The following is a 25691-nucleotide window of genomic DNA, read 5'->3' as shown; positions in this document are numbered from 1 at the left end:
TTTAATTCCTTCAGAACCCTTGGATGGATTCCATCCAGACCCGGGGATTTGTCAGTTTTTAGTTTTTCTATCTGCCTGCGCACATCTTCAAGGCTTACTTCCATGGATGTTAATTTTTCTGCTTGATCTCCATTGAAGAATTGCTGGTTGTGTCTTCGTTTGTAAATACAGACGAAAAGAATGTGTTTAGTCTTTCCGCAACTTCTTTCTCCTCCTTCACCACTCCCTTCCTTTCTCCATCATCCAGCGGCCCTACCTCCTCCCTAGCCGGCTGCTTCCCTTTAACATATCTAAAGAATGGTTTGAAATTTCAAGCTTCCCTGGCTAGTCTCTCTTCATACTCTCTTTTGGCTTTTCGAATCACACGATGACATTCTTTTTGATACTTCCTGTGCTCATTCCAGTTCCCCTCAGTTTTGTCCTTTTTCCATTTTCTGAATGAATTTTTCTTATTGCCTATCGCTTCCTTCACTATTTTAGTTATCCATGTCGGGTCTTTTGTTCGACTCTTTTTGTACCCCTTTCTGAAGCTCACCGTGTCCTTGAAAAAAGACTAGGCATGTTCTACCGTTTGCCATTTTTTGGAAGTTTTCCTAAGTTTCTTCCTTACCATATCCCTCATTGCTTCATAGTTTCCTTTCCTGAAGTTAAAAGTTGTCGCTATGGTTCTCTTCCCTTTTGGTATTCCTACCTCAACCTTTGAACTCGATCATGTTATGATCGCTGCTTCCCAACGGTCCCACTACTTCTACTTCCTTTGCAGGTCCCTCTAGCCCATTTAGGATTAGATCCAGCGTGGCATTTCCTCTCGTCGGTTCCCTAACAAGCTGCTCCAAGAAGCAATCTTGTGTAGCCTCCAGGAATTCTGTCTCTCTAGCGCATTTTGATCTTCCAAGACTCCAGTCTATCCCGGGGTAGTTGAAGTCTCCCATAATAACTGTGTTACCGCTTTTGCATTCTCGCTTCATCTCGGCTTCCATTTCTTCATCGATATCTCTGGTTTGCCCAGGTGGACGATAGTATAGGCCCATCTTTATTTCAGGCCCTTTCCTTCCCGGTATTTTAACCCATAGTGATTTCAGCCTGTTTGTCTTCTCTGCTGTGTCCATTCTTGTCAATTGTATGCTTTCTTTTATGTATTCCACCTCCTTTTTGCCCTGACCTATCCTGGCGATAGAGCTTGTACCCCAGCAGTGCTGTATCCCATTTGCTTTCCTCATTCCACCATGTTTCAGAGATGCCAAAGGGGGGGACAGGGAAACAGAAAGAAAGAAAGGGGGGGACAGGGAAAAGGAAATAAAGAAAGGGGGGAACAGGGAGACAGAAAGGGGTAGGAGAGCGAAAGACAGAAAAAAGGGGGAAGGGAGACAGAAAGAAAGACAGACAAAGAGAAGGGGAGCAGGGAGAAAGAAAGAAAGGGGAGGGGGCAGGGAAAGAGGAAGAAAAAGTTGGGTGAGGGAATGAGGTCTGGAGGAGAGGAAGCATTCAGGAGACTGAAAGAAGGGAAGAAATATTGGATGCGCAGTCAGAAGAAGAAAGTGCAACCAGAGACTCATGAAATCAGACAACAAAGGTAGGAAAAATGATTTTATTTTCAATTTAGTGATGAAAATGTGTCCGTTCTGAGAATTTATATCTGCTGTGTATATTTTGCGCTATGGCCCCCTTTTACTAAACCGCAATAGGGAGCCTATGAGCGTTGAGAGCAGCGCGGGGCATTCAGCGCAGCTCCCTGTGATAAAAACCGCTATCACGGTTTAGTAAAAAGTGAGGGGGTATATTTGTCTATTTTTGTATAGTTGTTACTGAGGTGACATTGCATAAAGTCATCTGCCTTGACCTCTTTGAAAAAACCCTGGAATATAAATGATAATTAACATTTTCTCTGTGTATAGTGTGCTTTGTGGGTTTTTTTATTTTATTTTATTGTTGGTAGATCATTTTGACTTGGTCATTTTAAAAATAACTCGCAAGCTGAAAAAGTGTGGGCACCCCTGCTTTAAGGTATAAATCAGATTGTAACCTCAGTAATGTGATTTCCAGTGCAATGAGTGAGACATTCTAGACCAGTGGTCTCAATCTCAAACCCTTTGCAGGGCCACATTTTGGATTTGTAGGTACTTGGAGGGCCTCAGAAAAAAGAATTAATGTCTTATTAAAGAAATGACAATTTTGCATGAGGTAAAACTTTATAGTTTATAAATTCTTTCTTTTTTGCTAAGTCTTAATAATAATATTGTCATTTATAATTAAAGAGACATAATCAAGAAACTTTTATTTTACTTTTGCAATTATGATAAACATACCGAGGGCCTCAAAATAGTACCTGATAGGCTGCATGTGGCCCCTGGACCACGAGTTTGAGACCACTGTTCTAGACAGATGGTTTATTTCCCCATAGCCGCATGCAGTTGCAGAAGGAATCCACTCCAGATTTTTCACTCTGCCTCTGCTGTACTTGACTGGATTCTCTAGCTCCACCTACAGTTTTTTCCTTTTTCATATGCTAAGGCGTGGAAGGCCTTCCAACATTGGTTCGTCCAGGACCAAGTGTACCCTTATTCAGCTCCGATCTTGCAGATTCTTGCCTTTCTACAGGCTTGTTTGGATAAAAGCCTCACTGTGGCTTTTGTTCTGATCTAGGTGGTTGGGCTCTCTTGTTTTAGATCCTGGGAGCATCGGTCCACGTTGGTGTGGCATCCTGATATCGCTAGATTTCTGAAGGGGGTTCTTCGTGTCAGACGACCGGTTAAGCAACCTTTACCTTCTTGGGGCCTTAACCTTGTGCTGTCTAGCCTTACCAAGGCTCCTTTTGAGCCCCTTCGAGATGTTTCCTTCTTGGACTTGACGCTCAAGACCATTTTTCTGGTTGCCATTATTTACAGGCTTTGTCTTTCAGAGACCCTTTCCTCCATATTTCGGAGGCTGGGGTTTCCCTTTGGTCTTCCTTCCTGCCGAAGGTGGTTTTGGCTTTCCATGTTAATCAGGAAGTGTGTTTGCCTGCTTTTCAGCCTACTGGTTCCAGGACACGAGATCACCTGTTGAAGAAACTGGATGTGCGCTGAGTTCTTCTGTGTTATGTGGAGGTCACTAATGAGTTTTATCTCTCTGACCATTTGTTTGTGCTGACTCATTCAGTTAAGTGGGGCGCTCCCACTTCCAAGGCTACGATTTCCAGGTGGATCTATAGGGCCATTTCGTCAGCATATATTCTTTCTGGGAAACAGTGCCTTGCTTCCGTCAAGGTACTTTCTACCAGGAGTGTGGCTTCTTTTTGGGCCGAAGTAAGATCTGTCTCCCCTGAAGAGATTTACAGGGCGGCAACATGGTATTCTCTTCACATGTTTGCCAAGTTCTACAGAGTGGATGTGGCTGCAAGACTAAACTCTGCTTTTGGTCCTCGGTCTTAAGTATTGGAGCAGCAAGCCTGCCCTAGCTTTTTTGGGGACTGCTTTTGTACATCCCATCTGTTTAGAATGTCTTACCTATCTACTGGTATAGATAGAATAGAGCTTACCAGATGGAATAGAGCTTACCAGGGTAAGTACATAATCTCTTTTTCCAGTGCAATAGGTGAGACATTCTAGATCCCTGCCCAGTCCTTACTGCGCCTGCCTCCTGTTTTCAGTCTGTTTATGCTTCTCTGAGCTGATTCTTGGATACCTATCAGCCCTTGGGGGCTGGGAAGAATTTAAATATACGCTTCCATTTATCAGGGAGTAGTTTCTGAGCTCCTTTGAAACCTGTGTTAGCAGTTAACTTTGCTGTTGAGTTGATTCTTAAGCAGAACAGTTTATTTGAGCCTGTTGCTACAGGTGCTTCTACTTCACATGCACTTGGATGACTCTCAGTGCTTGGGTACTAACTGTGGGTGGAGCTAGAGAACCCAGTGAAGTACAGCAGAGGCGGTGTGAAAACTCCGATGTGGATTCCTTCTGCAGCTGCATGAAGCTATGGGGAAACAACCTGTCTATCTAGAATGTCTCACCTATCTACTGGAAAAGAGCTTACAAGGGTAAGTACATAATCTCTTTATATTTGATACAATGTTCATGTAAACTGATCTATATAGGTAAAACAAAAAGACAGATTAAACCAGAATTATAGGACACCATATTTGTGTGAAAACATCACCAGTGCACCTCTTGTGAAACATTGGAGTCGTGACTCTTAGTGACATCTGATTTCTAGTGTTTAAAGTAATCAAACAGCGACCAAGAATTGATGATGTGGATTTGCTTTTATCACAAAAGAAACAGTCATCTTTGAATTGGGCTTGAGTCAACGGATGTCTACAGTTTTTTTTGCTAATAAATTGTCATTTATTTATCATCTTTTGATCCCTACTATTTTATATATTTGCTTTTTGCACTGTAGGTAGATTTATGGGTATAACAAAGTTAACGTGCATATTTCGTTGCTAGGACACCATAAATACCTTTCCACGGATTCTGTAATTTTGCCAGTTTATACTAAGAATAGAGACCAGGGCTATATGAAATATTTTATTATAGAAAAATATAATTCACAAGCCAGCAGTAAATAATAACTAATTATTTGTTCACAATGTCTCTGTACATACATATATCTCATTACATAATTATTACACAATGATCCCTAAGTTAAATGAGCAAATATAACTATTTCTTACACACTAGGTAATTCCTTATAATAATAATTCAAGAATAGCAGCAATCTAAAAATAGCTTATCACCATGGGACCCAACTAACCTTATCCCAAACAATAGAATTTTATCTGACCCAACTGATAAGATAGATAATTCTTTATTCTCACCACTTGAAGGTTATACCTCCTCAAAACAGGGAGAGGGAATTCGTCCTTTCCTCAGCGGAGCAGATGTGAAAATTCCTCTGATCAGGAACAGTCCGTTAGCCATTGGAAAAGCTGTAAATTAGGTCTGCCAAATTTCCTTATGTGAGGTGAAAACCAGGTCCGTATAAAAGTCCTGTTTCTTCACTTTTTTTGTAGAGCTAATCACAAGAGGTAACTTATCAGATTTTATTATTGTAGAAGGTGTGCAGAGAGACCGATGTTAAGATCCAAGCTCCCTTACACCTCAGCACCGACTAACTATTAATTAGGCACCTTCTCCTAGTTCTTATCAGATGACCTCCCTCTGACCAATCCAGAACAATCCCAATTAGTAGCCTTTCCCCAATTAGTAGCCATTCTGTTTCTTCGTGTACCAGCCTTCAGAGAGAGGTGCCTCAGTAGATAAGAGAGAGACACATACCGATCATGGAAGCTAATTCCTCCTACAACTTTCTCAGGAGCGGAGCTGGGGAGATGTCCTTGACTGCAGAAACACAGAGTTCTTGTAAAAAAAAGTCCAGAATGCACCTAGCAGGCAACAAAGATGATTTCTTCTTTTCGCTTCTTGCAAAAGATGGTTCAGGCTTTGTGACATCATAGAGGCCTAACCCCAGGTGTGAGAAGAAGAAACAACCCCTACAGCACCGGGTGGAATTTTTCTGTCTTTTGGTTGTTTTGTAGTTTGGACAGAACCATGATGAAATTATGATAATGTAAATTATATTTTATATACACCTTTATTTAGAGCATTTGCATTTATATGTTATAAAAGCTTGTCTTGAGAGCCTGTTGTATAAAAGCACAGAGACACCTATGTTTATTTTATAAAATAAGCTTAAAATGAGCACCTTTTGCAGATTTTTTCATATAGATATATACTTCTCCCTCATTATTCGTGGGAGTTAGGGGCAGAGCTGGCCTGCAAATATTAAAAAACCATGAATAATATTTGGGCCGGTTCTGATCCATCCCCTGCCTTCCCCCCGGAATCCCGGACCTTACCTTAAGCCCTCTGAGACTACCCGGAACCGTACCTGGCGCTCTAGCGGGCTTTCGGGGCAGAAGTGATCTTATTACGCTCCTGCCCCGGGCAAATCACTCATAGGAAATGGCTGCCTTGAGCGCCCATGGAGAGACTACGGGAGCTCATGGCAGCCATTTCCTATGAGTGATCTGCTCGGGGCAGGAGCGTAGGAAGATCGCTCCTGCCCCGAAAGCCGCTAGACCACCAGGTTCTGGGGAGTCTCGGCTTAAAAATAACCCAAAACATTAAAATCGATTAAAAGAAAAAAAATCGTGAATAACCAAATCCGCAGACACAGATTTGAAAGGAGAAGTGTACTCTTATAAAATTATCCCCTAAATGATGAGTGAAAGGAAGGAACAAAGGTGATTTCTTTCCAAATAAGGTCATTTGGAATACGATGGGTTTGATGTTGAGTATCCATCTTCTAAAAGGACATTCAAGGCTAGCTCAGTGGCATTATTGGGTACTGCCTTTAGATTTGAGTCCCAGCCAAGGTCAGCTGGAGCTGTGGAAGTCAGCATTAATGAACCTAGAGATGGTGGGAATCGTAGTCTTCATGTCATTCCAGATTGGAGAAGCCCAGAGGAGGAGTAAAAAAAAAAAAGCTGCTCACTGTAAATTAAAAAAAAACAACAAAAAGCCACCACCCACACATACATACAATAGTTGCTCTTCTGTGAAATTTTTCTTAAATGAAATATATACAGATAGAGGCTGCTAGTTAAGCCATATCCATGTATAACCTTAATTGATATTTTTAAAACTGTTCTTTAATGATGTGGCCAATTACCATGCCATGTGACCCATTAACAAACAAATTGCGTGTGAATTTAAGTTAGGCGTCACTAGGCATGTGTGATTAGGGCACCTAATCTAGGCACCTTTTATGAAATCAGACCCTTACTTTGTACGTTAGATAGATTGTGAGCCTTACTTTGTACGTTAGATAGATTGTGAGCCCGCCGGGACAGATAGGGGAAATGCTTGAGTACCTGATTGTAAAACTGCTTAGATAACCTTGATAGGCGGTATATAAAATCCTAATAAACTTAAACTTAAATTTAAATTAGCATACAATAAATTATTGCATTGCTGCCACACTTACCTACATGTCCTAATATGCTCAGTAACTGCTTCCTGCAGCAAGGGGAAGAACGTGATGGAGAATGGACAGGTTATGAGTGTGGACAGTGCTTGCAGTTAGTAGACAGTAAGTTGCCATGTGCTCTCTCTACTGCTGATAGTGCTTCAAGAGGAGGCGGTAAGCACACCTGAATTATCAGAATGCAGTTGCTGTACCCACAGAAAAGGAAGAAAAATTCCTGATTTCTGTCATTTCCCCTCCTCCCCAATTATCATCACCTTTCCCCCTCACTGGCACTTATAGATACTTCTTTAGGAATTGCCAGGGATAATCTTGGTTGTAGAGAGCTGCATGGGAACAGAGCCAACGGGGTTCTCCCATAGGGATCCAGCAGGGATGGAAGCAGCTCTTGTGGGGCTCCCAAGGATGTGTTATCTGGCTCTTAGATGTCCACATAGTGTTTCTTTTTGTCTGCCTTCCAGCTGCACTTCTTCACAGAGCCACGGGCAGCGGTTCCTGCACTGCCCTTGGCTAACCCGGAAACCTTCCCAATGATGTCATAGTTACATCAAAGAGAAGGCTTGTGGGTTAACTGCATGCAGTGTGTAGGAACTGCTGCCCATGGCTTTGTGAAGAAGCACATGTGGCCAGAACATAGGTACAGGCTGACCTCTCAGACCAGAAGAACTGGTAATGATGAAAAAAACAAGCACAACTAGTGGGATGGCGAAACTAGACTCCATCGACTCAAAGACTGGCAGAGCTGCTCCCTACCATAATGCCTCTTTTTTTTTTTCTGCCTGCGCCTTGTCTGCTCTGCAGGCAGCGGTGCTGTGGTAGATGGGATGGCCGAGGTATATTTGCTGGCAAGGAAAAAAAAGAGTACAATATGTTTCCCTAGTTCACCTATTTGATAGCTGGAAGGGAGAGAGAGAGAGACATACAGATATTTAAGTAATAGGGAAGGCTCCCCTCTCCCTTTCTTCAGCCAGCTGGTCCATCTCAGTTTAGGAGCAAAGGCAACTGGTTCCTGGCACCAAACAAGGTAACCCCCCATCCCTGCTATAAAAATGTTCAGAGTAACTGCAAGGGAGAATCAAATCGAAATTCATAAACATAAGAAATAAAACATTCCGTCTAGTACTGATCCATCAGCTTAGTTGCCTTTTTGTGCACTTCCAAACATGCAAAGTAACGCACAAAAATATTTACATATTTATTTATTTATTATTTATTTTAGAAATTTATTTTAGAAATTTTTACATTATTTAACAAGCATTTCATCTTGTACAGAAAGTGTAATTAAGCAAACATAATATTAAACAAAACATTAAAATACTTTCTATCCAAAAAGAAAAAAAAAAAAATTCTCAACTTAATCACACACTAGTCCTCAAAATTAGGATCCAAGACGTAAGAAACGGAGTGATTAAAAATTCAAAATAACAACTAAGAGAAATTACATTATCTGATACTGAAAAGGAGCTAATTATTCCTTGGACGCTGATTTTTCTTCATTCCCAAGGCGCTTCGTGGAGAGGAAGGCTGTCAAATGAGCTGGTTCAAAAAACACATATTTCAAAGAATGATACCTTACTACACATTTACAAGGATATCTAAGGAAAAATAAACCCCCAATCTGGGTCACACCAGGTTTCAACATTAGAAATTCCCTTCTTCTCTTTTGGGTCTCCTTAGAGACATCCGGAAAAATTTGAATATGAAAACCCAGGAAGTCTCTGGTTCTATTTTTAAAGAAGTTTTAGGATCCAGTCTTTATCTGGAGCCAGAACTACAGTCAGTAGGAGAGTGGCTGAAATAGCCACTTCTCTTTCCGACTGTTCTAATAAAGCTGATACATCCAGAGAACTTTCCTGGGATTTTCCAATTACATCTTTCTTCTGAACATCCTGAGTCTTTGTAGGTAAATAATATACTCTTGTCAGTGGTGGTAATGAGTTCTCAGGAATTTTTAGTATTTCCAGAAAGTAACGCTTTATCATGTCTCTTGTGGTAATTGAAGAGACCTTTGGAAAATTAATTAAACGTAAATTGTTAATCCGGGAATTGTTTTCAAGTGCTTCCAATTTTCTCCTCATTATCAAATTATCTTTTACCAATAAATCATGATTACTTTTTATCATTTTTATGTCCTTATCTTCTTGAGTATCAGATTTCAATATTTCTATATCTTCTTTCAAATTTTTAATGACTTCTTTCTGGTCTTTAAGTTCTTTATCCAAGTTTTTAATTTGAGGAGTCAGAGAATTACCCAAAGCCACAACTAACTCCCAGAGCGAGTCTAAAGTGACTTCTGGGGGCTTAACTGGAACAAAAGGAATTGTTAGTGTAGTCAAAGATAGTTCAGATGTCTGGTCTACCTCTTCAGTGCCCTGTTCCTCCGTAGCACGAGTTGTCCCAGTCGCTGGTTTCTCCAGAGGGAGCGAATCCCTCTGAGTTGTCTCCTGCAGCAAGCCCTCCGACATGCTGGCCTCTCGAGGGGAGAACACTGATCCGTCTGACGTGCTCTCCTCTCGCGGTGAGCTAGCTCCCAGCGGCAACGGCTGGAAGGGAGGCGTCCTGACGTCGGGGCTCAGTGTCACGTCTAGCCCATGGGAAGTCGTCAAAGCACTCCTCTCTACCGACGCTTCCAGCGAGCGATTCCCTGAACCGACTTGCTCGTTTTGAAGGCGTCTAAAGATGTCTTCAATTGTGGTAACCGTGGGTCCTGAGCGCTGGGAGGCACCACCAACTCTTGCCCCTTCTTTTCGGCATTTTTTCAAAAGGTAATGAAAACACTCTCAGGCGTCTTTCCAACATCAGACAGCAGCAGCCATCTTGGATCCTCTTTCCAGCATCAGACAGCAGCAGCCATCTTGGATCCCAATATTTACATATAAGATCTATTCATTGATTGCTTAATGCATTTAAGTAAAACAAATCCAAAGTATACATTTAGTACTTTTGCAGATAGATGCTTGTGATCACCAACCTGCCAATGCATATGAGTTTGATGTGCGGTAGAGTGCGTTGGCTTTTCTAATTTTATAGTGCAGATGCAGCTCCAGTATTCAGTAATCCTAAAATCTTTAGATTTTCCTCATGAAAGTCTATGAACATTCACAGAATTTCCATATGTGATAGTAACTCATGAGGGTGGATATTGAAAGAGGCAAAGTTCATGGTTTTTGAGCAGAAGGTACAGTTGTCAGCAACAGTACCATGTTGCCCCAGTTTCTTTAGGCTAGGACAGTAATAATGTGAGCAGCTTTGTCTATATGAAGACTGAGATGGATACATCTTTACTTTTCCTTTACATTCTTTAGAAACAGATTCTCTAATTATCATTCTTTAGAAACAGACTGCCAGAAAAAGACTCTCTAGTTCCCTTGCTACTGTGCAGACATTGAGGGTGATTAGTTTTGGCGGGGACAAGAGACGGGAGGGATTCCTCCTGTTCCGGCCTACCAGGTCATATGGCAGGCCAGCGGAGGGCTGCAACAAGTCTGGGGGGGGGGGCAATGACCCAAATATAACACAAAACCCCAATTTTTTGGCCCAAAAATCTCTATATGGTAGTAGAGAATAGTTCAGCAGGGTGTATTTGTGCTGCTGCAAGCTTAGTACTTAATTGTTGAAACTGTAAACTGAAATCTGATAAATTTTGCCTTTAGGTATCATTTACTTTGAATGAAGAACTTTCAAATATTCATATTGATGGAGGAAAGCCTGCTTCTGTCAGTACACCGAGAGTACATCCATTTAATTTACAAAGTGTGGGAGGACAGACATTAACAGTATTCACAGAAAGTTCCTCAGGTGAGCTAGAACTGAAATAATATGCCAGTGGTTTGTATATACTTTATTAATATATTACTGTCATGTTCTTCTATAGATTATTAGTACCATTGTAATCATATATAAATGCTTCCAGAAATTAGTAGACATTTGTCTTGAGCTATATTGATAGGTAGAGATGCTTTCTCCTTTTCATACCACATAATTTTTACATATTGATTATAAACCGCTTTACACTTCAGTATGAAACAGTATATAAAATCAATAAATCCAATCCAGTTATGAACAGAGGTTAACCTCTTCACATTATTCCTGAACCAGAATGTTCAGACTTTTTTTTCCAGAATTTCCTAAGTACCATCAGGAATTTAGAATCCAGGGACAAGAAAATTGAAACACCTTCTCCTGACCCCATACATTTTCCTCTCTTGTTTTTCTCATATTCTCCTTCTCCATTCCATCTGCCTTCAGAGTCATCTCCAGCTATACTTAATATAAAGTACCATGCATCAACATTTCTTTGAAGGCAAGTAGGATTGCAGGCCCTTATAAGTGGGTGTTGTAATCTGGTGGAGCCCAGCAAGGGTAATATTTTCTATAGCTACAGCCAAATTTTAGATTCTTCTAGAATAACAACTATATGTTGCATTGTGGTGCTACACCTCCTCCATTTAGACATGGTCCCGATTGTGAACATTTCATTCACTCTTTTCAGGTTTCATGTGTGAAGACCTCCAATTCCTTTTTAATACTCTTCATAGGATTTTATGCCAATTTTAAGTTTTTATTCTTCCTACATATTTTTTGGCACTAAACTTGATTTTCAAACAGATAAGGTTCAACTGGGAAATTATCTGGCTTTGTTATAGCTATATTCTTTGAACAAAAAAAAGCCCCCAGGACCTTCAAAGAAAATGTGGGTAATTCTACAAGATTATATGTGGAGCAGACACTCATTAACTCGAGGAATGCAACTCAATATTTTTCTGTGCCAGTCCTAAAGTCAGACAGATGAGTGGTGATGTACTGACAGAAAAACCAAAACTATTATTATCTGATGCCAAGATACGCAAAAGCATGATCATTTTATCTTGGATGTTGCCTGGATAAACCAAGGTCTGTGATATCAACTAAATGATATTGGGGTTAGATTAGTAAGTCAGCTACTGGAAGAAAGTTGAAACCCCTGGAATGCGCAAACATTGTAGGCAGCAGGGAAATTACAATTATTTGAAGAGTTGTCAACATATAGATGCAACATTCTCAGATTAACTGGACAATGTCTTGTGACAAAATTATATGGTCAGAAAATGAAACCAGACATGAAGAAGTCATTAGCTTCTTGCTATACAACAAAGTTCAAGCTACTTTGATGGGCTACATACTAACGCGTGACCAGCTGCTAGTTGCAAGGTTCACTTTCCAGCCATTCAGTATAAGTTATTCATGTGTATGCACCAACAATTGAGACTTCAGAGTTCTATGCTAACCTGAAGTCAGCAATTGAAGCACCAAAACAGGATATACTCATTATTGGATGTGACTGGAATGCAAAGATTAGAACAGATAATGCATGGTGGGAGTCAGTCATTGGTAAGTTTGGATTTGGAGACAGAAATGAATGCAGAGTTGAAGCTGTTAAGAATTTGCAGTGGAGAATGAACTGGTGATCTGCAACTCAGAGTTCCATACTAAAAAAGCACTCCATTAAGGCATGTCAGATTCAGCAGGAGAAGCTGTTTGGCTCAAGTATGGACACCACTGTACCCAGGGCAGGATTAATTCATCGAGGGCCCCTAGACCCACAAGTACACTGGGCCCCCCCGCCCCGCCCCACCCCACCATGCGCCCAGGCGGAAACAGGAAGCTGCATCAGAGGGAAGCTTTGGGCAAGCAGCAAAGCTTGCACAATTACAGTTCCCGTTGCATTTCTTACCCACGTTGCTTGCTTGTCTTACTTTCTGTCGATGGGGGGGGGCTGCATTGCCGATTGGTGTGGGGCCCACATTGCCGATCCGGGGGGGGGGGGCCCGTGTTGCCGATTGATGCTGGAGGGGCCCATCTCCGTTTGGAAAAAACAATGTTGACGCCCTCCTTCATCGGGCCCCCCCTGACCATTTCGGACCCTAGGCACGTGCCTGTCAGCCTAGCTGTCGCTACCATTCAGCATTTTCAGTTGGCATTACTTATGTCAGCGAAGGCCTATGGGAAATTATATCAATCTGACTCTGGCATGGGAATGCAGATAGACCCTGAGGGCAGGGAAACTGTTTTAAGTATCCCTGATATGTTTTAAGTAGCCCTGATTGAATCATGACTAGCTAAAAGGTGTTAATGTCTGATTAAGAGGGTGCTTACGACAATGGGTCCAGATGCATGGAACAAAGAAGCCAGAGACTAATCCCATCACCATGCTACTTGGCCTATTGGTTAATCCTGCCCTGACTGAACCCTAGCCATCGATGATACCTCCTGCATTGACATCGGCATCAGGAAGTCTCTCTTCATCAAAGAAGTCTAAAATGTTTCCAACTGTTGACATTCCTGTCTATGTCACACCTGGAAAAAGATGAGATCTGAGTGCAAGTTGAAGGAAAGTTGCCTTATTATCACTAATTGTATTCTGTATTTACTGACTGTTCAGTGTCTTCTTCACCATTTGTATTCTGTAATTCGCTGGCTAGCCAGCCCCCTTCAATGTAACATGTTAAGATTATATTGTAACATATTAATATTATATTTCTTACTAATTTGTACTCTGTAATCACTGACCGCTCAATGACATCTTCCCTATTTGTATGCTGTAATTAGCTGATTGTACAGCTCTCTTCACTGTGAACCTCCTAGAAGTCGCAAGATTATGGCGGTGTAGAAAAAATAGTTGTTATTATTATTATCTCAGTCAACTAGCTAGTTAATTCTATAATTTTCTTTGATAAATCGCTTTATTATCTGTATTGGATCCTATTGAGGACTTGAGTTGAAATTTAACCTAATATTGATTTTTGTTGTAATTAATTTAAATAATTTTCTTCTTCCGTTTGCTTTGCTTTAATTTCCTTTCTGTATAAGTTTATGCTTGATCCATAATGAAAATTAATAAATAAAGAATTAAAAAAAGAAGTTTAAAATTAAGGATTTCCAGGAAGTGTCGAGGGTCTCTGCATCGAGTTTCTCGATGCAGGCCGCTCATCGACTCCACCGTTCTACATCACAGTATGTCTCCCCCTCTAGGTGTGCAGCCTCATCATCTGAAAACAAAAATAGTTGGTCAACAGGAACAGCAGAGACTTAGAGGGGATATGATAGAAACTTACAAGATCATGAAGGGTATAGAGGAAGTAGAGAGGGACAGATTCTTCAGAATGGCCGGGGAAATGAAAACTAAAGGGCACTCGGAAAAGTTGAAGAGAGACAGATTCAGAACAAATGCCAGGAAGTTCTTCTTCACTCAGAGGGTGGTGGACACCTGGAATGCGCTTCCAGAGGAAGTGGTAGAACAAAGTGCAATTGTGGGTTTCAGAATGGGACTGGACAAGTTCCTGAAGGAAAAGGGGATTGAGGGGTACAAATAGAGGGGTACTATGCAATACAAAATGCTTTAGAGTAAACTTATAGGTCATTGACCTGGGGGGCCGCCGCGGGAGCGGACTGCTGGGCATGATGGGCCTGTGGTCTGACTCAGTAGAGGCGATACTTATGTTCTTATATTGACAACTGTTTTTGTTTTTGGTGAGCCTGGTAACTAGGAATTCCCACATGTGAGATTACTATGGACTGCTTGTCCTTGGAGAAAGCAAAGATACTTACCTGTATTAGATGTTTTCTGAGGACAGCAAGACAATATTCTCACAAACCTCATACCTTCCCTACCTATATATTGTACTGCTGGTCCCGTGGTGGGAAGGCACCTGCGTTTGCATGGTGTGGAACTGTCTTCAAGATTTAAAGTTATACATACACTTCTAAGTATCTGCACCTGGGGCTCCATGGATGCATTACCCATATGTGAGATTGACCTGCTGTCCTTTGAGAACACAATGGAGCATGGATGTGGTTCAAGGGACCTTCCACTGCTTTGGCTGAAGTATATTGGAACTTTTCTCAGAGCGCAACCTCTTATACAAGGATGTCTCTGGGAAAGCTCAGTTCTTCTATCTCCATCTGCCCATAGGAGGGAATAACAACCACTAATCAGGATGATGCAACAAGACTAAAGGAAAGGAAATTATCAGGAATGATTAAATTTTACCTTGTTTTAACATTATAATGTTTGTTAGCATCTAACTCTGTTAATGTTTTGCAGTGATTTTGTTGTGTCTAAAGATCACAAAACTAAATTTTTCTTGTTTTTCATAGAAGCCCAATCTGAAGAAAAATCTGAGAACAGTGGTATCGGTAAGTATTTTAAACATAATCACTTTACTGCCTTTTAGAAATTATTTACATCTGCTATGAAAATAAAATCTTAATTCAAGGTTTAATCTCCATCTATCCATTTCTGGAAGATATATATAAATGTTGTTTAGACATAATAGAGCTATTTGGATGATTCCATTAACAGATTTTACTGCTATATATTGACTTATTTCAATAATTATTCATATCTTATCAGAAATGTAAATAACCATGCATGAGATAGATTTGCATCTCAAGAAGGCAGTGCATGCAAATCCATCTCATACATATTCATTGTGGATATCCTGAAAACCTGACCTGGCTCCGGCTCTCGAGGACTGGAATTGCCTAACCCTGGCCTATCAGAATTATGGGAAGGGTCGTCTGAGGATTCCTTCTGTGGAGACCCTCTCTTCTATTTGGCACATGACACTTGGAGGACTTTTCTCAGCGTTTACTTAGCATATCTATAAATCTATCAAGACTACTGCTTTGCTGGATTGGGAACATGGATCTGGCTCAGGCACTAAAATTCTTTGGCTCCTATCTCACTCCTATTGAGTGATGTACTTACTGGAGAATAGGTGCTGGGATCTCCTGAGGAGGCTGGAGAGGAAATTCTGGCAGGTGGAGTGATCTCTCTGGAATAAAGTGTAATAATCCTCTGATATAGTGGGTAATATCCTAAAATCTTTTGGGGGTATAATTTTGTAGGGGTTTTGAGGGGAAGAGAGGAAGGAACAGATGACTCGGGAAGATGTGAGCATTGAGTGACTGTTTAATCTTTGTGAAATTAGCAGAGATAACATTATATTCATTTTGAACTTTATTGGTTTCTGTGCACTAGTTTTGTTCTTCCTTTGCATCAACTTTGCCTCAGAATGTGGAAAAAGTACATATTTATGATACCTAGTTGATAACACAGTTGCAGGCTTGAAAGCATGTTGGAAACCAAACTTGTGCAGATTAAGACTTGTTTGTTTAAGATTTCCTGATAACAGGATATGATACTGGTTGACAGGAAGCACAAGAATTTTGAAAATGGATTGAAATGGAATGATTTGAGATTTCTGAATTTTCCATGGAGTTGGATTGCAACCCCATTAGTACAAATTGAAATTCCAGCACTGATTTCCAAACAGCAACTTTTCACAAAAGGTACTGGTGAGTCACAAATGGGACGATTTTGAATTATGGGCTGATTGTTGAGGTGTTAGGAGAAGATGGTGGCCAGTGCCTTTGGTATAGTAGAATGCGAAACAAGGCTGCTTTCGGGTCTGGCAGGAGTGCCTCCTTTTGTGAAAAGTGCCTGTTTGGAAATCAATGTTGAAATTTAAATTTGTGCTAATGAATGGCTGTGTGACTGTCCCGTTTACAACTGTGAAGCTAAGTACCTTACTGCACATTGACACTTTTTTTTTTGAAAAGATTGGGGTCTGGCAGAAGTAAACTAAACCTTGAGTTTATATACCGCATCCCCTCCATAAAGATAGAGCTCGGCACGGTTTACAGGTACTTTAATAAATGAGGGAAAAACATAATAAGAATTAATGGTTATAATGAGGGTAGTGAGCTTTACATTTTTGAAAAAAGCCAGGTTTTCTGATGCTTTTGTGAAAAGTGGCTGTTGGGAAGTCAACGTTGGAATTTAAATTTGTACCAGTGAATGGCACATTGAAACTAGAAGGTTTTTGAGAAGATTGTTTATATTGAAAAACAGAGATGTTTAGAGAAGCTTTTGCTGAGTTTTTTGTAGAGTTGTTTTTTATTTTTTTTTTGGGGGGGGGGGATTTAGAGATCAGAACATATGTTGTACTGAAGATAAGGGATGAATGATTTCTAAGTTCTCTTTTTCTCTATATTTTTTATGTGTCATTGAATGCAGAGGTCTTTTGTCATAGTTGTTCTTTACAACTATATTAATATGTGGTTGCTTGGTAAAAATATGTTCCAGATTCTTGGCATCAGCATTAATAAATATGTAGATCTTTGCTGCTTTTAAGAATAACTGTTATGACTTATTGGAAAGATGGTGGTTTTACTCCCCATTGTATAACTCAATTCAGGATTTTCATTAGCAGGTGAGGTCAGTAAGATAAATATTTTATAAAATTATTGTGGGTGCCCACGAGGACCAACTGCTTTGTCTATGGCAGGGGTATCAAAGTCCCTCCTCGAGGGCTGCAATCCAGTTGGTGTTCAGGATTTCCCCAATGAATATGCATGAGATCTATTTGCATGCACTGCTTTCATTGTATGCTAATAGATCTCTTGCATATTCATTGATGAAATCCTGAAAACCTGACTGGATTGCGGCCCTCAAGGAGGGACTTCGACACTCCTGGTCTATGGGAAAGAGGTTTTATGGTATCTTGTACATCAGCCTCTGATATAGGGGCATCAAACTAAACTTTGTGATCTTCAGATAATGTTAAGCTTATTGTGTTATGAAGATAACTGGTACGTACATCTGCAACTTGTAGCTCCAACAAGTATAAACTTTGATAAAAGTCTACAAATTGGTCCTCTATCTCAATTATAGTAGTCACTAAAATCCCCTCCAGCATTTTGATTTGCATTATAGTAGCTCATGACTTTGCTCAGCTTTCTTATAAATATACTGTAGCTCGTCTTTGAGATAGGAGTTGATCTATCTATGCAACTGTAGGATCAACATTGTGGATTCTTCAGAGTGAGAACTTTTATGCAATGTCTCGGCTTTTCTTTCAGCTGGTTATTAAGGCTGTCTAGCTCTTGTCCTTTTAGTTTCTTCATGGCCACATTTTGTAACCTGCTGCACCTACACTTCTCCCTCAGTATCCGCGGTTTCCTTCTCTCAGTATCTGCAGATTTGCTTATTCGCGGTTTTTTGGCTGCTGACTCCTCCCCCCAAAATTACATCATGATTAAAGTTCCTACCCAGAAACAGCGCATCATCTCCTCCACCAGCCGCTCTCGCCTCTCACAGCACAGAACTGAAGTAGACAGCACAGGAAACGCAAATGCCGAGCGCTTTGAAAACGGACGCATCCTTCACGCAGGCCCCCGCCCCCTCTCATTGCGACACGAAGCGGAGCTTGCACGAAGCCCAGCCAGCCCAACCAGCGAGATCGAGAGAGAGCGAGCTGCTCACATACTCGGTATCCAGCACACTCCCAGGTACTTTCAGCTCTAGTTATTCGTGGTTTCAGTTGCAAAAACGCTGGCTGTTACAAAAAAACAGCAAATAACATATAAAAAGTTATTTGCGTTTTTTTCATATTCATGGCCATGGTCCGCCCACATCCCCCGCGAATACGGAGGGAGAAGTGTACTGTATTTCATAAAGGCATCATGTGCTCCTTTATGAAATAGTCTCCCCAAAATCTCCATGGAAAGTTATTTCTGCTCTGAGGCAGTTATTTATAAGTGTATATGGGCCAGTACAAATCAGTACTTCTGTGAATATTTAGTAAATTATGCACATAAGTGCGGATCTAGTCCCACTTTACACATTTTTCACTCCTAGGGGTGTCTGTGGGTATATTGCATATTACTATTTGCTGCTTTTCCTAGATTCCTACCTTTATAAAAATAATAATAATAATTTATTTATATGCCATCATACCGGGAAGGTTCTAAGCGGCTAACAACAGGAAAGCAGTATATGCAATTCTAATAAATACATCGAGATAAAATACAAACATATAAGTAAGATGAATAAAGTTAAAAAGATATGTTAAAAAAGCAGAGAACATTAGGATACCAGCCCATCGAATAGTTGTGTCTTTAGCAATTTTCTAAAATCTAAATAAGAGGAAACTTCTAACATCATTTTGCTGAGCCATGCATTCAATTTGGCGACCTGAAATGAAAAAGTTCTCTCAAGGAACCTCTTATAGTGACAAGATTATGCACATATTCACTTGGATAATTTTATAAATTCCTATTTGCTTGCATAAAATGTTGTTCTACATGCATAAGTTGCTTACTAAATTACCTCTTTGATGGGTTTCTTTGATTTATACTGCAGAGAACCAGCCAATAGCTGTCTTTAGGGTTAACCATGTCTGTCTGTCTTCAGTGCTGTGATTTTTAGCTGTACTCATGTGCATCAAGCCCAATTGAAAAATAGATTGTGGTCTCAAACACAAATCTTATAAGCACCAGAGCATCTGCAAACCATAAGGATGTTCTTTATTTTGCAATTTTTCAACCTCTGCAAGACCACTGTACATTGTGGAAAGTATTATAATGACATGTAATATACACTTGGAAGCATCCTTATAAAGGCACTATTGTTTTAAAATAGAAATTGTGATTTCTTTGGATCCTAAATTGATAGTTGTCGGTGACGATATGCTGCTATCATTATTATTAGTGTTTATTTTATTATGTGAGATTACAGGAATTCTTTCACTATCAACAGTCAAGTAGTGGGTTAAAAATTGTTTTGTGGCATTTTTAGTCCAACTACTATTTTTATGCTTTCATTGCCTTCTGTTGGTGACTCATTAATATTTCAGTAACTTCAGAGACATTTGTACCAGAGATGAGTGGGGATAACTTGACAACCTCCGTGTTCTTTTCTTTTCTTTTTTTTAAAATGTATATTATTCAGGATCTTCTTTTCTAGACTCATTTTGCAAATATAAGCATACCTGTTGTCCAGGGTGTATGTGTCTATCCATCTGTTTATATTGTAGCATGTGGGGATGCTCAGCAGAGTGGAGTGGGAGACAAGATCCAAGCATAAACACATACTCCAGTGTAAATGGCTGAAGGCCACAGTTGTAACAGCCGCCCCCCAGCAGAAAGAGCAAGTGGTGATGAGCAGAAGGCCAAAGTGACAGATTGGTTGCTAGCCCTAGGGCTGAAGGGAGGGTTTCCCAGAGGGGTAATTCTGTTGAAATGTGTCTCAGTGCTATACCTTTGGCATTCACTTTTCAGCTTGATTTTTAAGACATCTTTATATATCCATTACTACTTAGAAACTAATCAGAGGCAAGCTATTTATTTTTCAGCCACCAAGAAATCTAATCTGATCTCTGAATAGTGCTTGAATTTGAATCTGGTCTCTGCTATTATACTCCAGAGGGAACCGAAAGATTCTACATGCAATAGTTTTTAACATGCAATTTTTGTTATTTACCTGGAAAAAAATTTTTGTTATTTACCTGGAAAAAAACCACAATCAAAATCTTTCTTTTCTGGACGTCCATGGGTCCAAGGCCTGTCTGGCAGAAATCCCCCTTGGGATCTTTCATCCCTGAATGCTTGGTACCTTGAGCCTCCACATAGAAAGAAAGGGTGTTTTTGTAGGTGAGATTTATAGTCATGTGAAAAAATTAGGATACCCCATGAAAATTCAGTTCTTTCACATTGTTCACATTGGTGTCAAATTATTTTTTGTATTTATCTCTGGAAAAGAAAGTGATGTAATTGCAGGTAAACAAGAAAACCTTTCCTTGATTTATTTATTCATGAAACAAAAGATAGCCACAAAAATGTGTATTCTAACTGAGGAATAAATTAGAACCCCCACATATCCTCCCACTTAAAGTTGCTCAAATCACACACAGGTGTATCACATCAGGTGCACATGATTAGAACATCATTACTCAGCATTTTAAAGGAGGTTTGCTCTACTTAAAGCTCAGACATTTAGTTTGGTGTGCTCATGACTGCTGCAGTGAGATCAAAAGAGCTGTCAGACCTTCTGAAAGAAGATTGTAGCAGCTTATAAGGCTGGTAAGAGATTTAAAAAGATCTTGAAAGAATTTGACATTAGCTATTCCACGATCCAGAAAATAGTATACAAGTGGAGTACTTTCCAAACAACTGCCAACATGCCCAGGTATGGCCGTCCAAACAAGCTGACCCCCAGAGCAGACCGCAAGATGCTAAAAGAAGTCTTCAAAAACCCTAAAATGTCATCACATGACCTACCCAACAAAAAGAGGCACTGGACATGTCAAATCCAACCGAATGGTCAGAAATCCTTTATTTGCAGTTTGTATCAAAGTTTAAAACAAGCAAAGTTCCAAAAGACAAAGTCCCGACTAGGATCCGAGTTTTGGCGATACCATCACCTTCCTCAGGGGACAGTTGTAAACTTGCAAAGTGCTATAAACTGCGTATGTAAACTACTGTTGATGTGAAAGTGCTTGCCTCTACAATCAGAAAGATACTGTACAAATTTAACTTGCATGGGAGAAAACATCAAGGTCAGATTGAAGTTTGCCAGAGAGAATGTAGACAAACACCAAGGCTTCTTGAATAGTGTTCTATGGACAGATGAGTCTAAAATTGAATTATTTGGACACCAGAAAAGAGGACATGTTTGGCGTACACCAAATACAGTATTTCAGGAAAAGAACCTCATACCAACTGTGAAGCATGAAGATGGAAGTGTCATGGTTTGGAGATGCTTTGCTGCAAAGGACCTGGCCAGGTCACCATCATAGAACCCACCATGAATTCTACCTTGTATCAGAGGGTGTTTGAGGAACCTGTGAGACCATCTGTAAGAAAATTAAAACTGAAGCGGAACTGGACCCTGCAACACAATGACCCAAAACATACCAGTAAATCCACCAAGGACTGGCTGAAAACTAAGAAATGGAGAGTCCTGGCTAGTAAAAGCCCTGATCTTAATCCCATTGAGATGCTTTGGAGTGATTTGAAATGGGCTGTACATGTACAAAACCTCTCAAACATCTTACAGCTGAAAGAATTCTGCATTGAGAAGTGGGCCAAATGTTCCTCAAACCGATGTCAAAGACTGGTAGATGGCTACAAGAAGCATCTCACTGCAGTTATTTCAGCCAAAGGGGGTAACATTAGCTATTAGGGTGTAGGGTGTCCTAATTTATTCCTTAGTTAGAACATTTTTGTGGATATCTTTTGTTTCATGAGTAAATCAAGGAAAATGTTTGTTGTTTACTTACAATTACATCACTTTCTTTTCCATAGATAAATAAAAAAAAAGATTTAACATGTGAACATTTCTTAATAAAGAACTGAATATTTCATGGGGTGTCCTAAGTTTTTCACATGACTGTATCTCTCAACCCTCCCACCCCCACCTCAAGAAAAACCAAAACAAGTTTGAATGTGAATAAGGCTGGCTGGCAATATTACTTCAATCGGCGCGTGGAGCCATTTTTGCAGCCGCTGCTGCCCTACCTCGCACCCGCCGAGACTGCCTGCCCGGTTTCAGTGAGTTTGCCTTGCCTCGTCCTGCAGCTCCCAATCACCATCTTACTGCTGGGCCGGGCGTGTGAGCTTGCTCCGCCCCCCAATCCCTGCCGGGAGATCTAAAAACTGCTTCAATCAACGGCGCGTGGCTGTTTGGCACGCCGGCGAAGGCGCACGGCAAAGGTGCGTGCCTTGTGCCTTAGCACGCGCCTTTGCGAAGCGACCAAGCGGAGCCCAACGCCGCCTTTCTACCCTATGCCACCCTCATCCAGCTTCCAGATCTGACTCTTCAAGACCCCTCAGCTGACCAGAGAGCCTTGTGCTGACGATTGTTTTGAAATTTCCAACCCTGACCGGGATATTCCCCCAACGGCGCAGACCGGCCTAGCAGCTAAGTATCTGCATGACTACCTCATCTCACCAACTTGCATGCTTTGACAACACTCTCCCCCCCTCTGAATGACTTCAGCTTCCCAATTGCATGCCCCAATCGTATGCCCTAGCTAACCTAAACAACTCTTCACTGTCTCACCTGACTAGAGACAACTTAACTAAGAGACAACCCACTCTTACTCCAGCACTGACTCCTCCCAAGCCAACTGAAATCTCAGAAATCTTGACTACTCCTCACTGGGCCGTCCCTTCACCAGCCTGACCCATCAACCTCCGATTCTCTCTTACCAGTAACTGCAGAATCAATCTTCCTCAACTCCTTACATCTACCTCAATCTACCCCCAGCTCCACCAATCTACCCCTCCAACCCCAACCTAACCCCTTCACCTTCTCTACCCAATTCAGCAAGGCCCAACATGCCTAATTCCACAGGAAAACTGTTAACCCTCCTCCTTCTCTACCTACTCAGCACGAAAAACTGGATCATCAGAACCTTAGCATTCGAACCCATCCCCACCTACCTCACTTGGAACAGAACCATCAAACCAGACAAACCACTCCTCCCCTCCAGCACCCTCCATGACTACAAGGAATCAGGTCCATTCCCGATCGCCGTAGTTAACACGACCCGACACTCCTCTAGACCAACGCAAAAAAGAAACAGACTCCTAAAAAATCTACCAAGTACACAGTCCATCACTCCCCCGGAACACCACACAATTTCGAGTGCCTATCTGAACATTCGTTCGGCTAGAAACAAAGCCCAACTGATCAAGGACTGGCTAGAAGAAACCCACCTCGACATCCTACTCCTTACCGAAACATGGCTAATTTCCAATCAGGACACCATCATCAGAGACCTACTCCCTCTAAACTACAAAATCATTCCACTATCAAGAAACTTTAAAAGAGGAGGCGGACTAGCCATAATCCTCCGTGACCACTTCCAGTTCCAAATCCTCGATGACCAACTGACCAACGCCCTGGAAATCCTCTCCTGCAAAATCTCCAAAGCTGACTGTAAAGACAATCTAACCATTACTCTATTCTACACCCCCCCCCCAGCAAATGGAACCAAGCCAAAGAAGATTTCTACGAATCCCTCCTCACAAATTCCGTCGCGGGCACTCACAATCTTCTCACAGGCGACGTCAATCTACACCTTGAACAGGAAGAGAATTCCAACGTGGCCGATCTCCTCTCCTTCCTAACATCCCTAGGTTTCTCTAAACCACCCCCTACAAAAACCCATGACAAAGGCCATCACCTAGATCTGATCTCTTTCCTCCCCAATACCCCTTCAATCCCCAGCATAGCCTTAAAGAAGAAAACTGGACCACCACCCCCTGATCTGACCACCTCCGATGCAATTTCAAATTACACTGGCTTAAAAAACAAACCAAAAAACAACCAAGAACCACCCACAAAGAAAAAACAATATGGTCTAGGGGCCAACTTAACCCTGAAGAATTCTGGTCCCACTACAACCCAACATCCATCCCAGACCTTGACCCTAATTTCATCTCAGACTGGAACAATTTCAGCAATAAGATCCTAAACGACATTGCTCCACTGAAACTTTGCAAGAAAAAACACCGCTCCTCTGCTAATTGGTTCGACGCTGACCTACTTGCCCTCAAACGAGAAGTACGCAAACTGGAAAGAACCTGGTGCAAATCAGGCACAAACACTGACAGACACTCCTGGCGAATTAAAGTTACAGAATACAAAAAAATGATCAAAGAAAAGCGCCACAAACACTACTCCCAATCTATCAACACTCCATCCCTGAACACCAACAAACTCTTCAGACTAGTTAACTCCTTATTTGACACCGTCCCACATAAAAGCTCCCCCACAGATCTACCACCATCTCCGACAAATCTAGCCGACCACTTCGCCAACAAAATTCTTAACTTGAAAACAACGCTCGCAACAACCAGCACCTACCCATATATCCACCTACCTTCTCCAGAAAACGATAGCTCACCTGCTGACATGACCTGGTCTCACTTCAAAAACCCAGAATGGAACCTATTTCTCAAGCTATACTCAAAATATTCCAAATCCAACTGCCTACTAGATAACTGCCCTCCATCCATCATGAAAACTGCCCCCCCTCCCCTTCTAAGCTGAACTCTTCAACTGGGTCACCCTCTGCTTGTCAACCGGCCACTTCCCACTAGAACTTGGCCACATCCTCGTATCTCCAATAATCAAAAACCCCAAAGAATCTCCCTCTGTAGCCTCCAACTACAGACCCATCGCCAATATTCCTCTTTTCCTTAAAATCATGGAAGGACTTGTCAATTACAATCTCATGTCATACCTAGAGAAATTTAACATCCTTCACGACTCCCAGTCTGGATTCCGCACTAACTACAGTACGGAAACTGTTCTAGCCTCACTAACCAATCACCTCCTCCAACTATTCTCACTGGGAAACAGCGCACTGTTACTCCAGTTTGACCTCAGCAGTGCCTTCAACCTAGTAGACCATGACATTCTGATTAGTTGCCTCGACTCCATTGGCATTTCCGGACAAGTACTAACCTGGCTCACAGGCTTCCTAAAAAACCGAACCTACCAAGTCCATAATGACGAAACCTTCTCCCATACCTGGAGCAACCCCTGCGGAGTTCCCCAAGACTCCCCCCTATCACCGTCTCTATTCAATATCTACATGGCATCACTGGGACACATGTTATCGATCCGTAACCTGAAATCCTATATTTACGCAGATGACATTACAATCATCATACCAATCACCTCACTGTCACATGAGACAGAACAATACATCTCAACTGTCCTCACCATGGTAGAAAACTGGACCACACGCTTCAAACTGAAACTAAACCCAGAAAAAACCAAGTTTTTCCTTGCAAGTCCCAACCACAAACTAACGACCACCACCCTGCAACTTAATGGTTTAACGTATCCAATCAATTCCACTATAAAAATTCTCGGAGTCATCTTG

The 25691-nt window shown here is 41.2% G+C and overlaps 1 protein-coding gene across 1 annotated transcript in view; it reads left to right on the top strand.

The window, feature by feature from the left end:
* Window positions 1-25691, top strand: part of GTF2F2 (general transcription factor IIF subunit 2) — a 201648-nt gene that overhangs the window by 47026 nt on the left and 128931 nt on the right. The window contains exons 4-5 of the mRNA XM_033949420.1: window positions 10620-10764; window positions 15103-15141. Coding sequence (XP_033805311.1) covers window positions 10620-10764; window positions 15103-15141 — 184 coding nt within the window. The remainder of the gene's footprint in view (window positions 1-10619; window positions 10765-15102; window positions 15142-25691) is intronic.

The sequence above is a fragment of the Geotrypetes seraphini genome, chromosome 6, assembly GCF_902459505.1.
Source record: "Geotrypetes seraphini chromosome 6, aGeoSer1.1, whole genome shotgun sequence".
Lineage (NCBI taxonomy): Eukaryota > Metazoa > Chordata > Amphibia > Gymnophiona > Dermophiidae > Geotrypetes > Geotrypetes seraphini.
Note: the sequence above shows the minus strand (reverse complement) of the source record. Positions and strands in the feature narration are given on the sequence as shown.